Genomic DNA, 18387 nt, shown 5'->3' with positions numbered 1-18387 from the left:
CAAATTTCTTCGTAGTCTTCAAAATAAATACTTGGTGCACAAACCGAAGACAAACGAAACTCTTTATTGATGAAACTTCGTAAAATGGACGGTAACTGTCTTTTGTGGAGATACAAGTGTAGAGAACACGCTCTTCACAATTCACCAGGTACTATAAAAGACCGACAACACCTTACACACACACCGACCTGAAGACGAATGGCGGAAGGCTATCGAAACGCCATCCTCTACACTTGCGTCTCCACTAGCAGGCAGTTCCCATCCATTCTACAAAGTTTCATCCTGAATAGTCTGCCTAAACAATCTATCAGAGAAACTTTTTATTATAATGACCCTGTCCTAGCTTAATGGTTATCGTGCTGAGATGCGGAATGAAGGGTCCATGGTTCGAGTCACAACATTATTGAACACACTCCTTAATTTCACCTGCTAATACATTGTAAAAGTGACATCTGATCCCGTCATTCTACTCCAAAAGTTTCATAAAAACCCTATCGGTGTCGAGTATTGCTGGCTAGATGTTTACTTCTCTGCCAGTTGTTCATAATTAGGGACTGTAGCATTTGAATTCTAGGTGTTTCTGACCTGGCTGTTTATCCAACATGCGCATAACGAGTGGTCACGTCGAAAATTTCATCTCATTTTTATATACTGTACTCGATAATCTTTATATTTTACTATATACAAGTAGAAGCAGTTATCTTAGAATGATATATAATTATGGTGATATAGTAAAGTCTCAAATACCATTATGCACACTCACAGCGTTTTTACAAGTGTTTAAAATGTATATATATAGTCCTCTCCGTCTTACATTTCAGTCATCTACCAGAAGAAGTTAAGACGAGAAAGAAAGTTTCGTAAAAGAGCACAAGAACAACTCGATGCAGAAATGAAGAAACGTTCGAATTATGAAGGCAACTTCCACACAAGCTCAAACGAAACGTTTAGACTTTTAAACGGTGAGTTTCTAAAGGGGCACTTCCAAATGTTCATATCTCTGATAGCTTATTAATCAGTCGTTCTTTATTATGATTTTAGTCACTTCTACGTTGTCATGTGTGTGTGCCTTTTTATAGCAAAGCCACATCGGACTATCTGCTGAGCCCACCGAGGGGAATCGAACCCCTAATTTTAGCGTTGTAAATCCGTAGACTTACTTTTGCACAACCGGGGGCTTAGTTGTCATATTTCTAACGTTTTCTGCAATATTGCATAAACAAAAGCCTCCATGATTTCAAAGTGGTCATATTTGTGATGCTTACCCCATGATACTAAGTGACCAACAAGGTGTCCGATTTCTGAACTTGTCCACTGCAGTGTTTTAACAATGGCCTTATTGACTTACAAGTCCCAAGTGATCATAATTTTAATATACTTTCTACTTTGTTTTCTCCAGTATTTACTATCTATCACCTCAGTGTCTAACAGATTGTCGTATTTCTGTCTTTTTATACTGTAGTTCTTTATTTGTGGCCTTACTGCATTAAGTCATCATATTTTTGACACTGTCTGCTATAGTGTTTTATATCACCTTGTTAGCTCACCAGCGTTCAAACTTCACACCCGTTCTACAACAGTTCTTTAATGTAACTTAGAGACTTCTAAGCGGTCATATTTATGAGCTTATCTGTTGTAGTGTTTTACGATCTCTTTATTGTCTCTTTATTGTATTTCAAGTTAATGTACTTTTGCTCTATTTACAGTAGTGCTTTAATAAGGCTTACTGAATTCTAAGTCTTCCCATTTTCGATCCTATCTGTTGTAGTGCTTTAATAAGGCTTACTGACTTCCAGGTCTTCCCATTTCCGATCCTATCTGTTGCAGTGCTTTAATATGACTTACTGACTTCCAGGTCTTCCCATTTCCGATCCTATCTGTTGCAGTGCTTTAATATGACTTACTGACTTCCAGGTCTTCCCATTTCCGATCCTATCTATTGTAGTGCTTTACGATGTCTTTCAAATGATCTTACTTTTGACCCTTTCTACAGTAGTGCTTTGTTGCGAATTTAATAAATTCCATGTTCAAACTGGATATATTTCTTAACATTTTTTTCCAATATAGTGCTTCCTGGGACTTTTTAACGAGTAAAGTAGATAAGTATGAAAAGAAATATATTCACAGATAAAATATGTTTGAAGGTTATTAACTATTAGTTCTTAAAGTAAACCTTGTTAACTATTAGAGTGATTTGTTTGTTTGAATTTAGCGCAAAGCTACTCGAGGGCTATCTGCGCTAGTCGTCCCTAATTTAGCAGTGTAAGACTAGAGTGAAGGCAGCTAGTCATCACCACCCACTGCCAACTCTTGGGCTACTCTTTTACCAACGAATAGTGGGATTGACCGTCATATTATAACGCTCCCACGGCTGAAAGGGCGAGCATGTTTGATGCGACAGGGATTCGAACCCGCGACCCTCGGATTACGACTCGAACGCCTTAACACGCTTGGCCATGCCGGGCCCTATCAGAGTGAAAGAAAGTTCACTCATTCTGTAGTTTCATCACGTACGATGTCAAGGAAAGTTTAAACACACAGTGTGAACAAATACGACATTAAGGAAAGTTTTTTAATTACATAGTTTCAAAACATATGTTGTAAAGGAAACTTTGCGCTCAGGTGGATGAATATTTTCAATATTACAAGCTGAAGTACTAAACACATTATATTATCAATTTAGTGAAAACATTCAGACGGGTTTTGGCTACTATTGTCGTATAAACTGTGAAAAAAAAAATCGACATATTTATCTGTAGGTTAGGATAGAAAATATGTACATCAAACACTGTCATTGTAACGGTTCCACGGCCCAAAAGTAAGGAGCATTTTTTTTTTTCGAAAACGGAACGTGAAACAGAGACTTTTAGACCCACAACTTGCCACACTGGGTCAGGAATGATTCTAACACGTGTGTGGCTAAACCGTTGATTATAGCGTAACCTGGCGACTTGGTTCTACCCGTGTTTGTTCTTTCACTCAAAATTAGATTTATTACTGCACTTAGACCAGCTCAAACGTAGTATTAATTGCTTGAGAATATTGCAATGTGTATATCTTTTATTAGATATAGTTTATTAGGCTTAAAACTACTGCGGTTATAATTGTTTGAGGGAACGTTTTGTATCCGTTAGAAATATGTAACTTGTGGACGTGAAATTAAATGTCATTTAGTTATATCACGACTTAAGACTATACATGTTTTATACTCTATGTTATAATACACAGCAAACATACAGACCGGTTACAAATTTTGTGAAATTCATATGCAAGACATAATTTAACTCTGTTCAAGTAAATATTGCTTACAAAACACATTTGCGTTAATAGACCAGTTCTATGATTCACATAAAAGACATAATTGGACTTTCTTCCACTAAATGCTGCTTACAACACATATTAGCGTTTACAGATCAGTTATACGTTTAGCGTAATTCATACATAAGATATAACTGAACCACGTTCCACTGAATATATTTCACACGCTCGGCATAGCCCCGTGGATTAAGGCTTTCGACTCGTAATCGGAATGCGGTGGGTTCGAATCCCCGTCGCACCAAAACATGCTCCCCCTTTCAGCCGTGGGGGCGTTATAATGTTCGGTCAATCCCACTATTCGTTGGTAAAAGAGTAGCCAAAGAGTTGGCGGTGAGTGGTGATGAATAGTTGCCTTCCCTCTAGTCTTACACTGCTAAATTAGGGAGAGCTAGCACAGATAGTTCTCGTGTAGGTTCGCGCGAAATTCAAAACGAACAAACAAACAATCTGGTAAATATTTATTTATCAACTTAATCGTTTAATTGTATGTCTTTAAACATTAGCTATACTTACAAATCGAAACACAAAATTTGATTGGCTCTCATTACACTATGTAACAAAATTTTTACTTTTTCTTGTTCCTGGGCAGACTATATAGGGGGCTGATATATGAAAGTGATTTACATTACAGTCGCTAATCTCGAAAACCTACTCACTTTCAAACATTTTTGTATAACTTTAGTATAAATACATGTAAATCTTGATTCATATGTTGTTTTATTCAGACCTTATGTAAATGAAAATGTGCAAATTTGCTCATTTTAACATAAAAGATTTCTAAATTTCATTATCCAGGTCACAAAAGTAAAGTTTAAAGGGAATAATGGCCATTTTCTGTACTGTTACAACATAAGCAATTAAGAAATAACACATACTATCCAGGAACAAAATTTGTGTTACGTAGTGTAATAACACATACTATCCAGGAACAAAACTTGTGTTACATAGTGTTATACATTGAATGCTTGTAGTTTAAACACAACACACTCCGAATAAAAATTATTATTTTTTATCCTAAAGCTACCTCGTGTAATACTTACAGTTTGAAACAGAAGAATTATGGTCGAGTCATCTTTCATCGGGATGAAACTTGTTCTGTCCAACCTGTCAAAACTCTCAGACAAAAAAATGTATTCAAATATTATAACTGTTTATCTATAGGTGTGTCGCGGCATACTGGAAAACCTTTGTTTATTATATGTTTCATTTTTATATGTAATTATTAAGTTTTTTTTTACTTTGTATATTTATTACATTTAATTTTTTATATATATATTTATTTACTATTTCAAACGTAAGGGGTCGGATGTGGCCCTTGGTTAGCTTGTTCAGACTGTGAATCCAACGTTCATAATTTGCAAGCTAATGCTACATAAACGTATCCCATACTTTGAGCTCGAATAAAAGTGTTAATGAAAATCATTCGAATTGGTCAGGCAAGAGTTACCCAATAACAGATGGTGGACGACGCGGACTGAGTCCTTTCCCTCTAGTCTGTTGGTTCAAAATTTAGATGGTTTTTGGAATTTCGCACAAAGCTACTCGAGGGCTATCTGTGCTAGCCGTCCCTAATTTAGCAGTGTAAGACTAGAGGGAAGGCAGCTAGTCATCACCACCCACCGCCAACTCTTGGGCTACTCTTTTACCAACGAATAGTGGGATTGACCGTCACATTACTACGCCCCCACGGCTGAAAGGGCGAGCCTGTTTGGCGCGACTCGGGCGCGAACCCGCAACCCTCAGATTACGAAGCGCATGCCTTAACGCGCTAGGCCATGCCAGACCTCAAAATTTAGAAGGGATATGCGCAGAGCCATTTGAGTAACATTGGTTGAAAATTCTGAAATAAAGAAACAAGAAAAGAACTTACAATTCCGTGTATAAATAAAGCAAAATTAATCCAAGTGCTTTCGGTTTAATGCTAGAAATAAACGACTTTAAAACGTCAAATGTATTTTTCTTCAACTGGACACGCAATGTTTCACTTTACAGCTTTTTCACGAGCGTTTCATTAAAAATACAAACCATTATTTAAACCAATGAAACTTTTGTGCTGTCAGTATGTACAATTTGTGTTTTAGTGAAACACTCCTGAGAAAGCTGTACAGCGAAACGTTGAGTTTCCAATTAAAGCAAAATACCAATTTTTGTGTTTAATGGTCGTTTATTACCAATGTTAAAGTATATGCCCGGCATGACTAGGTGGGTTAAGGCGTTCGACTCGTAAGCCGAGGGTCGCGGGTTCGAATCCCCATCGCACCAAACATGCTCGCCCTTTCAGTCGTGGCGGCGTTATAAAGTGATGGTCAATCCCACTATTTGTTGGTAAAAGAGTAGCCCAAGAGTTGGCGGTAGGTGATGATGATTAGTTGCCTTCTCTCTAGTCTTACACTGCTAAATTAGGGACAGCTAGGGAAGATAGCCCTCGTGTAGCTTTGCGCGAAATTAAAACCAAACCAAAACTCCAGTGTTTAGCGATATAAGCCCTTCTTCTCAACACTGGCATTAAATCAGTAAAAAAGGTAATAATAAACATAGGATATGTTCTACAGTCAACGTGTTCCTGCTGTAAATGTTAAGGGGCATGGCCAGGTGGGTTAAGACGTTCGACTTGTAATCTGAGGGTCGCGGGTTCGAATCCCTGTCACACCAAACATGCTCGCCCTTTTAGCCGTGGGGGTGTTATAATGTTACGGTCAATCCCGCTATTCGTTGATGAAGGAGTAGCCCATGAGTTGGCGGTGGGTGATGATGACTAGTTGCCTTTCCTCTAGTCTTACACTCCTAAATTAAGGACGGCTAGCGCATATAGCTCTCGTGTAGCTTGGCACGAAATTCAAACCAAAATTTAAAATATATTTTAAACACCCATATATATACAAATATTAAACAGTGTGCTTTTAATTTTAACTACATTTAAAATGATATTAAAATATAAAGTCATAAAAAATATTAAATTATATTTAAATTTGTTCTTCTTTTTACTTTCATCAAACATTATTAATTTTCATATGGTTTGGTTTTGTTTTTTGGAAGTAAGAACTTTCAAGAACAAATATTGATAAATAAAAAAAAAGGTAATTTCGCTGTTTTCACCTTAGATCACAAGGGGGTGTAGCTCAGCGCCCCCTTGAGTACATTTACTCTAATACATAACTATTTTTGCCTCTCGCTAGTACAGTGGTATAGTCTACGAACTTACAACGCTAAAATCAGGGGTTCGATTCCCATCGGTGGGCTCAGCGGATAGCCCCATGTGGCTTTGCTATAAATAAAACACACAAAACACTCAACTTAGATTCTTGTCGATAACTGTACTTACCAGATTTGCTTCTCAGACGAAAGTACAATGATACATGTATATCGTGTTTAATCGTTTCTACAAGCAATGATTTCTAAGTCGGTGTTGCAGATATACAGTGGTAAAAAGTGTTAAACACAACAATAATCGTTCGTCATTTTCTTCCACTGTATCTTTCTACAGACTCTCTTCCACAAGATCTAGAAAAAAAACAGATTGAACGTCTGGAAGACGGCTCGAAAGGTCAAGGTAATTAGTAATCATTTTACCGTTGGGTTAAAGACAGTACAACTTACTTAGTTTCAAATTTATTTCACTTGTTTTAAACATTTGTTTACGTTTTGCTCGATAAACGGACAAGAGTGGTTACTCTGAGCAAACTGCTGTAGTGAATTGTAAAGCAAAATAAAACAGGACGACGATAACAAAGGTCACAGGTTTATTCTATATTATACATATTACTTCGCACTTCTCATGTTACTAGCCATATCACTCCCTACTTCTCATGTTATTATCCACCAACCATAGTGCTATCCACAATCCATGTTACCTTTTTTTTTTTTTACTCGCCCTCCAGTGGCACAATGGTATGTCTGCGGACTTATTTATACAGGTTTCGATATCCGTGGTGGACAGAACACAGATAGCCCATCATAGTTTTGTGCTTAATATTAAACAAACAAATATTTATCTCTACACGTCTCGGGCTACTCTTCACCATTCCTTCTTACCTCTCATTTTATTCACTAAGCCCTGGTCACTCTTGTCTTCCATTTCCATCTTTACTTTGCATATTAGTAGACACCTACTTGTCATATTACTAACTAATGTTTATGTTCCTCTATAACACCTATTTTATTCTCTACGTCATATTATTACTACCTCCTATTTTATTACTAATATTACTATTACTAATATTACTATTTATTACTAATTATTAAACTGAAGAATTTGAAACTTCTTTTAATCTTCAAGTAAACAGATGTGGTACTACTACCACACTCACGTGAAGGAGCCCACATGTTTGTGACACGTGAAATGTCGAAATGGTTTTCTTCTCTGTACTTACGTGCAACTGAAGGCCAAACACGCACTTTCAACAACATTAAATCTTGTTCAAACTTTGTACTTATGTTATCCAACTTTGTTTTCGTTTTACATAAATTCCCTCTACGAATTATTCAATAAAATTAGATCTTAGATCACGCTTGAGTGATTGTTAGCAGTGTTTGTAAGAAACTGGTAAAATTATAATTTACAAGTACGAGTTTTCCAGTATGGTCAATTAATATTAAATTGGGATATTTCGCGACGTGAATGAGCATCTTTGACAGCTGCACATAACACTGCGACAGACAGCGTTACCAACAGAAAACTACGTTCTACTTTTTAAACATGCACAGATTTGAACTTTAAATTTTGTATTTTATTTGTTCCCTAGGCCTAGTGTACACCGTTGCAGACGTATCGTTCGTTCATGTAGGCTTAGTGAAAATGCGTTACTATTGTTTATCAGTGACTTGTTAATTTTGTGTTGATTCAGATTTCTTTGTGACTTGCAGACCTGCCCCTCTCCCTGGTCGCCTCTACGACGACTCCAGACTCCAGCCCTTCCATCAGGTAACCATAGCAACCATAATTAATGAAGCGATTTTGTCTAGTGAGAACTTTTAAGTGTCTTGATTTAATCCGTTTAGTATGAGGAACGGACCCTACAAGAGCTCACTTGACTAGTCCTGAAAAACCCACTTTAATTTATAGTGCATGCTAACGTGTATTTCATTCATGCAAGCTGTATTCGTTTTTGTATTCTGTTTCGCGCTAAATAATCTCAATTAAATCGCATTTGTGAATCGTTATGTGTATGTGAATATAGAAAAGTATTCAAAATATATTAATCTCTATAGGCTATCAATAATTATACAGTACACAAAGTGTTTTTGTTTTACGAAGTGAAATGTGGTATTCCGTTTAACAAGCTTTAATCGAATGTTTTTATTTTTACGTTTCATTACGTTCCGAAATTTCTTAGCACATAAGATAGGTGTAAGTCACTACTTGGCTATAAAGGTGTTTACCACCTTCAATGGTATAACAATATTTTACTTTTTCCTAGAGGTGGTTGGATTCGTATCTCTAACAGAAAATGTTTCGTAACAAACTGTTTCCATATTCACTCACAAAGAGATGAAATGAAATGTTGCCTGACGACAGTTACCAAGGTTTTGCTGAAAAGTTGTGATTAATCGTTTCTTAAGTTTTTATATAATTTTGTCCGAATTACTAAGTGATACATTTTGAAACATTCTCCAAAAACTCCGAATGTTTCAGCAATATAAAATATTTGATTTCTAGCCCTTCTTTTAATCGTTCTTTTATATGATATAATACTATTTGGTTGAGGGGTACAATATTTCCGCATCATTCTACAGGGGTAATGAGAAATAAAATTAGTCCTTATTTCGCTTTTCACCTCTTAAAACCTCATTTTATTGTCGTGTTTCTTTGCCAAACGATTAGTGGAGTCAGTGACGCCATTTCAAGGTGGCAAAGTTGAAGCCTAATCTATACAAAATACATGAAGATATGATGACGTAACACGTTTCTGAGTTCATTCGTGAGCAACCTATGTAAGAGTTAAAGGATTACAAGCAACAAAACCAAAACTGAAGTTTCCAATTGTACTTTATATATATATTAATATAAGTAAATTTTCATAAACATAGCCCATTAACCAGACATTTCCAAAATAAAACAAAGGCTCGGATAGGGACAGTGCCATCTCTCAGCTGGTGTCACTGGGTGGAATGTTTAAGATTGTTTTATATAAAAAAAAACTCGTTTCCTGAGTGATTTTCTGATTTGAAAATTACTTCATTATTATATAACATACAATACAATGCAGATATTTCAATATACACGAAATTATAGAGTAAACCATTACGCAAACATAGGGAAGAGGCCACTACAGAGGCATTTAATGGAAATTCGTGTTGTTTTCAAGCGTAAATTATTAGTAATGACCCTGTAAACTTAACCTGCAACGGAACTGGTACACGGAATAGCCAATCACCACACCGGAAATAAGAAATCCTGTTGACGTCACAATAATAATTTACGTTAACTGCACTGTAAAAAAACGTGGCATTTACGGTAGCGTTGGTCCAGTATAAGGACAATTAGAACAGGCCTTTAGCTGTATTTTGTTTTGTTTTCGTCACATAGCCGCACCAAATTTTGAACTAAGAGACTAGAGAAAAGACAAGCTAGTCAAAAGCACCCAGTCCCAACTCTTGAGACAACACTTTTGTGATAGAACTGTGCTATTTGATTGAATTCATTCTGTCGATTTCAAATATTATCAGTGCTCAGAATCGTAAATTACTAGTACACGACCGCGCCCCCTTGCGTTGTAAAGTGACATAGGTGTGTTCGAACCGCTATACCCTTCAGCTGTGTCAAAATCCAACAATTACCGTAATTATTTATGTTTTATAAATGCACAGTTTTCTGTTAACAGTGAGGAAGATTTGAATTATTTAAGTTTCACGTGATCCAAAAATTCGAATTTTATTAAAAATAATGTGCATCAGATAATTCTTAGTGTAGATTCAGCCAATTGTTTTCATTTATACCAACTTCAAATAACTATGTGTGCGTGTATATGTGGCTGCGTATATACGTTTATATGTGCACATATTTATATATATGTGTCTGTGTTCTTTTTCCCTAGACGGGTTGACGTTTAAGAGACACAAAATCACACAGACTATCATAGCTAGCAAGCCAACATTATGGTTATTTTATTATTATTATTTGTGGGTCAAGGTGTTTCACTGTTGAGTATTTTCGTGTCGTCAACCTTTCTCTGTTTTGAATGACAACGCTTTCTCATAACTTTTAACAATGTAAATTCATCTATCACATGCAATCACATTCTGGTAATAACAGGACAGCAAATTAAGGCTGCAGTTACATATGTTTTTCTAATAGAACAAAGGTGTTGGCCCGGTATGGCCAAGCGTGTTAAGGCGTGTGACTCGTGATTTGAGGGTCGCGGGTTCGAATCCCGGTCGCACCAAAACATGCTCGCCCTTTTAGTCGTGGAGGCGTTATAATGTGACGGTCAATCCCACTATTCGTTGGTAAAAGAGTAGCCCAAGAGTTGGCGGTGGGTGGTGATGACTAGCTGCCTTAACTCTAGTCTTGCACTCCTAAATTAGGGACGGCTAGCACAGATAGCCCTCGAGTAGCTTTGTGCGAAATTAAAAAAAAAAACAAACAAACAAAGGTGTTCCCCACTGGTAGAGAAGTAAGTCTCCGGATTTACAACGCTAAAATCAGAAGTTCGATTCCCCTCCGTGGACTCAGCAGATAGCCCAAAGTGCTTTGTTTTATGAAATCACACACACATACAACAAACGCCAAATTAAGTCTGCAGTGTAACACGAAACTGAACATAGAACCTTCAGTTTCATAATATGATATTTTACTAAATTTAACTTTCGAAAATTGTGCTTGAAAATCCTTCAAGAAATGTAGCTCGTATTATGGTACTAAGAATACAAATCTAAAGTGGCACAACATTTGAAATAATTTAAATGTATTTATAAAAAATTAAAACATATCTTATGAATCAATAATGTTACTTACATCTAACATGACTCTTTTCAGTGATTCACGATACTCGAATTATAGCTGGTATTTATGTACGTTGTAGTTCTACGCAAATTTAGTTTATGTTACGTTGCAACCTTACAATGTGTGTCTGTGACTAAAAATGTATATATAATGTTTCTTCACATAACTGAATATTTTTATAATAACATTATAGATGTAGGAGTTAATCATTTTCTTTCTTTCTTAAAATTCTGAATATATTTCTTAAAAATATCATAACAGCTGACGCCATTTTGATGAGTGGAAGCACGTGCTGTCACTTCTACTTTCTTGGGATTCGTCTGGTCAAGTGGTAAAGTGACGTATTTATTCTCGTGTATATGCCCGCCAGGCATCTTAAAAGCCGTTTCTTTCACCAGTTTCGAAAGGACAGTAAACTGTTTACTTTGGACTTTAGTTTCTATTTAACGATGGATTGTATGTTAAATAACTTATTGTCTTGATAAATAGACACTGGCCATCGTGTATACTGTTAAGCCTAATGTCATTGAGTTACGGTTTATATTTTCAGTACGTAGTTTAGTGCCATGATAGATAACGAAATTATTTGTAATGCGTTTTTTAATGTAATTTAGTTGTATTTTTACATATTATTCCTTTGTGATATTGCCTTTAGACATAATTTAAAATCCTATAGAAGCTAGTGGTAAACGTTTAACGATTTCATCTATAATGTACATAGCTGTACAGAGAGACAACTAACAAAACAGGGCGTTATTCATTTCGAAATGAAATTACCCTCTGTTGATGGTTGCTGTTGATCAGACTCTTAGAACAAATTCAGTTTAAATTTGTATGAGGTTACACTTAAAACAGAAATTATATTTGAAATTTACTGACGGAATTACAAATAAAGTGAGTTTTGTGTGTAATATTACGAAAGCTCGCGCCATTACTTCAGATAAAGCTTAATCCAATTAGTGCTAATATGACAGTACCATTCTATTCTTACTGGCGATTAAAATGTTTGTGAAACCTTTCTGGTTACCATTTCGATGTTCTCCAATGGGACAGCGGTAAACCTACGGACTTATAACCCTAACATTTGAGGTTCGATTCTCCTTGGTGAACGCAATATTGCGGTTTTGCTCTAAAACAAACAATTTCGGTATTTAAAATATCGACAATTTTTAATTAACATGCGGCTAATTTTAAAGATTGTAGTAACTGATAGAATCAGGTATTAAATTTCAACAAAGACGTTTTCGTTAACACTATAATGGTCAGAAATATGCATGCATTTGAGACTATGATTTTTTTAACGATACACTTGACTGTTTTAATTTTAGAACATCGTAAGAAAAAGTTACTTATCTTCATTTCAAAATAAACGTTATTTTCGTTATCCTAAGCTTCGAATCTATAATTATCCTAAGAAAGTGAATTAACGTACAATCAATTAAAGCTTAACATACCCATTTTTAAGTAGTTTTTTTTGCTTGTTTTAACGCAAAGCTTTACGATAGACAGTATATGCTAGATCTCACTGAAGGCCCAAATATATGCCTGAGGGCTTAAAAACGAAAGTTTAGGGTTTCATCCCCGCAACAGACAGTTCAGATATTTCGTAAGTAGCTTTTTTTTTTGCGCTGAAACTAAAGATAAGAAGATAAAACAGTTAATATTCAATATATAAACGATACGTTTGTTTGCTTATAGTTAAGCACCAGCCTACAAAAAGGGCTATCTGTGCTCTGCCCACGACGGATATTTAAACCCAGTTTTTAGCGTTATAAGTCCGTAGACGTTTGCTGCTGCTCCACTGGGAGGCTTAAAATCAATAACGTAAACTTTAGATTATTTCAACCACTTAAAGAAATATGTCGGGAACAAAACAAAAGTTTGTGTTTTTAATGTACTTTATAAGAGTGAGGAACAGACTACAGTACATATCATTGTATTTATTGTATGTAATAAAGTAGAGTATAGGGCTGTCTTGTTACTAAAGGTAAATGTACTGTATCAGTCGATTGTATAGCTCAAGGAAATCTCGATTTGTTATCACTTTACTTATTGAATTTTGTAGCTCACTATTAGTATCTGTACACGACTATTGGTTATATATAAAATTGATTTGCAGAACAACGTGTTTCATTTAGGTCTCGAGTTCTTGTAAACGTTATCGATTTCGTAAAGGATCAGAGCTAAGACTATCTCATCATTAGTTTATGTTTTAATTTTCAAATCTTACCAAACAACTCATGAAGTCTTTACCAAAGTTGTCCATAGTGACTCAACGGCACATTTGCAGGCTTATGAAACTAAGAATTGGAGTAAAATGCCCGCTGTTAACATAGTATAGGTTGTCTACACTGTGTAGTTTTACACTTGAAAACATACAGAATTGTTCGATGTTATTCAACGTTGTGATTCTTTGATCCCAAGCACGAGAAACAGTCGGTACTTAGTTAACTTTATAAATTATAATATATTACGATATAGCCACATACATGTATCTACAGACACATACGTATATATATATATATACATAATGCTGATTGATATCAATGCTATTTTATCGAAGGAATAATTATTTTATAAACTTGTAATTTGATTAATGAAAATAAGTACATTTTAATAACCACGCATACCATGTGTTACAGCGGTATAGTCACGTGTAATACGTTAATATAAGTGTTTTTAAGTAAGGTTGTTCTTTAATAAATTAGAAACGTGTGTAAATAAAAACTTGAATCTACGTGAACTTGTCAATAAATCAATGTTGACTAGCTAGCACTGAAATGTATGTGTTTCGTTAAGTGTTTTACACGTGTTTGTTATTTCAAAAGTATAAAGTAGTAGTGCACAACTAAACCCCTAGTTTATTGAAAATAAAAACGTTAGGTAATGTATTTCTTTTTGTCTTTGCTCTTTCGTTGTAAAACATCACACCTGGACACATACATATATATGTGTATGTGTAATAAAATAAACAATATTTAAATCCAACGTACAAGTTTGAAGTGTCTATTCTTTCAGATATTAATCACAATGTGTTACACCGTTACTGAGTAACCACTTCAAAAATATCTCATTAGAAAAAAAACAAAAAAAGCCCGGCATGGCCAGGTGGGTTAAGGAGTTCGACTCCAAATTTGAGGGTCGTGGGTTCGAATCCCCGTCGCACCAAACATGCTCGTCCTTTCACCTGTGGGGGCGTTATAATGTGACGGGCAATCCTAGTATTCGTGGGTAAAAGAGTAGCCCAAGAGTTAACGGTGAGTGGTGATGACTAGCTGCCTTTCCTCTAGTCTTACACTGCTAAATTAGGGACGGCTAGAGCTCGTGTAGGTTTGTGCGAAATTAAATATAAACACATTATAGTATTAATAATTTTATAATTTGTTACGTTATAGTTTCCTAATTTCTTTGTACGCTTATTTTTGACTGGAAGTAAAAATTAACTCCGGATAACAGGTACATGTTCACGTGTACTCAATGTATTCCGATAGAAGGGTGGGTTCGTGAGAGGTTAAAAGAACATTATTATTTGGAAAAAATTTCGTCCAATCAAAAGGGACCAGCACAATTTCATGGAAAGCAGCTCGGTGGAAAACATTTTCTTTTTCCACTTTAGTATCCACAACTTAGAGTGAACTTTTGTCAACGTCAAATTCTTTCAATTGAATTAGAAGAGTCGATAAAGAACAATCGGAAAAATGTTGAACTTATCGTAAAGAATTGGGTGTGTGTAGCCTAATGATTAGCGAATCGGAATGGATTTCGGAAGGTTCAAAGTTTGAGACTGCTATTTGGTTAAAAATATATTCTCGGGTAATTGGGTGATGCTAACTGGTTTTTCCCCTCTCTCTCGGGAGAGCAGTTTTAAATTGTGGGGTCTCTAACCTGGTTCCTGTACACGTGTGTTGTTTAGATGATTTCTGGTTGCACACTAGTACCCCCTAGAATGTTTCTAATATGCTTTAAGTTTTTTATGGTGATCACAGTTAATTGTGCAAGTGTATTATTGTTCTGGATAGTTTAATTAGCGCCATTTTAAGCCTAAGAGATTCTTGTGCGATACGTGATGTTTTTATTACACTCATCTGTGAATCACCTTTATTTATGTGTGTGATAAAAGCACAGTTCTGTACAGTCTGAATTATAAAAAAAAATATTATTCTTGTTTGCTTGCAAGTTTTACTAAAATATAGAAATCATAGTAAACTTAACTGATACTCGAAACACATGTTTAAAAGCCACTTTTAGAGAACGTTTCTCGTTTATCAACAAATGAGTTTAAAGCTCTCCTCTCGTGAAATTTCCGGTATGAAAAATGTTCATTAAAACAGAATTCAAATTCAAGTAATTCCCGAAATGAATTTTCTAGCCTTTAGGGAGTTGAAGGTTGGAAAGTTGTTTATAACACTTGACATATGTTCTGAACAGTTTTTGCATACAGCGATGAACACATTAACTGTCGTAAAAAAGCAGATGCAAAGAAAGCATACAGTGGCTCCATCCAGTAGTAAAACATATCATCATTATAATCTGACAATAGTCCAAAATCAACGAGAAGTCGGTCATGGAAAGGTTTTTTTTTATATATATATATATATATATATATAAGGAAAAATCATGCATCATATGAACTAAAGTCCTTGTAAATAGTGTAGAAAATTTAAATTACCAAGATGTGAACAACATTTATTCAAAATATGTTGCTTTTCTCGATCTCTTCAGTCTATGTGTGGGTCGTGGAATTGAAACCCGGTATCTGATATTCTCGAGTGGCATTAAATATATAATGTGACGGCCAAACCAGCCCTTAAGTAAAATTTATTCCAAGATTTGACGGTGAGTGCTGCTGGCCAGGAACCAGGAAGGAAAACAACATGGTAACGTAATCCAAATCTGATGCCATTTATAAACTAAGTAACCATGAGCTCTATCAGAGAATAATATCATTCATGTTTCTCTCTGAGAATTCCAGTTGTTTACCAGGTTAGGTAATCAAATAAGTTAAGAAACATAAAAGAACTGTTGTTTAAAGGAAAATGTAAACAAGCACTTTCTATTTCTAAAATCTATCGTTTATCGTTAGCTAAACAAAACAACATACAAAGATCTGTTTTACCTACGGCCTTCTCTAGTTACATTAAAATTATTTTTATTGTAATATCCTGATCTCTCCGGAATTCTCTAACGTCCGACCCCAAAGTAACCATTTCTTAATCCAGGTGTACAAAACATGCAAAGGTGTTTTTTTTTCCTTCCAGTATTTAGTTTTTCGTGCTTTATGCCTAAAATCAATAAGTTTTGAGATACATGTTGCAGAAGACATTCCTCATGTAACTTTGGTCACTTATAGTTATAACACTATTTTTTTTAAAATACAAAAGCCGTACTGAAAGGTTTAAATCTGATCTACTCTGAGAATACAGTCCTTATTATGCAAGGTGTTGTACTGGAAATAACTCAGTAATTTATAACCTTCAAGAACTTAAACATATGTATTTATGGCTTCATAAAGTGGTCGTGATAGCTAGTTCTCTAAATCTAAATACACATTTAAACTATTATTGTTTTCCCATATAAACATTTTAATTCACACGTACGTTGCGTTTGTGTTAATGCCAAAAACACTAAAGTAATATCCAAACTAAGTTGTGTATTAGATGTAAAAAAGACCGAGATGGTAGGTCGCTTTTGTTTTTGTTTTGGAATTTCCCTGTCGACCTGTTCAAACTTAAGGGGTGATATGCGTAGATATCTCATGTGTAAGTTCGATATGAAAATTATAAACCAAACAAAAGTATTGTGTTCGAAAGAATAAAATAAACGGTTCAATGAATGTTTGGGTTTGGGTTCTGGAAATTTCATTGTTGTGTTAGTATTGTTATTTAAAATGAATACAAGTGATCAGTGGTTAAAGATTTATAAAGTATAAATTCAGGGTTTGATCTTTACAATGAACATAGCGCAAAGAGTTAACCGCATTCGTCAGCGCTTGAAAACAAACATACAAGGTAAAATCTTTTGAAGGTATTCATTGATCTGTTACCTTTGAATAATTGTTTTTATATTTTCCATAGTAGTGAAATTTTAGTTAGATTCATAGATATTGTCTCAATACAGAAACTACTGATACCCACCATGGCCAGGTGGTTAAGGCGTTCATCTCGTAATCTGAAGGTTGCGGGTTCGAATTCCCGTCACACCAAACATGCTCGACCTTTCAGCTATGGGGCGTTGAAAATGTGACGGTCAATACCACTATTCGTTTGTAAAAGAGTAGCCCAAGAGTTGGTGGTAGGTGGTGATGACTAGCTGCCTTCTCTCTAGTCTTACACTGCTAAATTAGGGACGACTAGCACAGATAGCCCTCCTGTAGCTTTGCGCGAAATTCAAAAAAACAAACAAACAGAAAATACTGAACAAATAGTGGGCAAAATGCAAAAATTAAAATTCTACACTTACTCCACCTGGATTTTTTTATTTTCTTTATACGATTTTCATTTTAGTCCGGAGGCTCTCTTTAGCCAGGTGATGTGATAAAAGAAAAATCAAGACTGATCATAATGAATCTGAAGAAGACGTAACCTGATTTTGCCATGAATAAATAGTAGATATATCCAAAGAATGTCTGGATTATTTCGAGAACGAACCAGGATCACCTAATAACAAAGACCTGCTGCTCCATAGAAACAGTTTTATACCAGATTTTGAGGTGTTGTAATTTAAAGCTGTTTTCGAGTATAGGTTAATAGCACATATCAACTCGTGCCACATTTCTAGTATAACAGTTTTAAATCAATGTTTGAGGAAATGTAATTTTACAGTTGTTTTGGGTACAGTTTAATAGCACATATCAACTTTGATCCAATTGTTTTAAATCAGTACAGTTGTTTTAGATATAGTTTTATATTGGCAAGAAACATTTTTCAAGTATAGCTTGGATAAAGCTGTGATATATATTTATTTCTGCAATGTAACGCTCTTATTTGCACCTTAGAACCTATGAAGGCCTTATTAAAATACTTAGAACCTATGAAGGCCTTATTAAAATAGTTATTAAGTCTAGTGTGGCTAAATCAGGTAAAAGTTACATATTTCTAGTACATTGTCTACAAAAGTAACTAACTTAA

At 35.2% G+C, this 18387-nt stretch overlaps 1 protein-coding gene across 1 annotated transcript in view; it reads left to right on the top strand.

Annotated features, from left to right (window-relative positions):
- Positions 1-14197, top strand: part of LOC143247501 (dachshund homolog 1-like) — a 125586-nt gene extending 111389 nt beyond the window's left edge. Inside the window, exons 8-11 of the mRNA XM_076495739.1 lie at positions 822-962; positions 6803-6868; positions 8182-8239; positions 11522-14197. Coding sequence (XP_076351854.1) covers positions 822-962; positions 6803-6868; positions 8182-8239; positions 11522-11525 — 269 coding nt within the window. The 3' untranslated portion in view covers positions 11526-14197. The remainder of the gene's footprint in view (positions 1-821; positions 963-6802; positions 6869-8181; positions 8240-11521) is intronic.
- The last annotated feature ends 4190 nt before the right edge of the window (positions 14198-18387 follow it).

The sequence above is a fragment of the Tachypleus tridentatus genome, chromosome 3 (assembly GCF_004210375.1).
Source record: "Tachypleus tridentatus isolate NWPU-2018 chromosome 3, ASM421037v1, whole genome shotgun sequence".
In the NCBI taxonomy this organism is placed as follows: Eukaryota; Metazoa; Arthropoda; class Merostomata; order Xiphosura; family Limulidae; genus Tachypleus; species Tachypleus tridentatus.
Note: the sequence above shows the minus strand (reverse complement) of the source record. Positions and strands in the feature narration are given on the sequence as shown.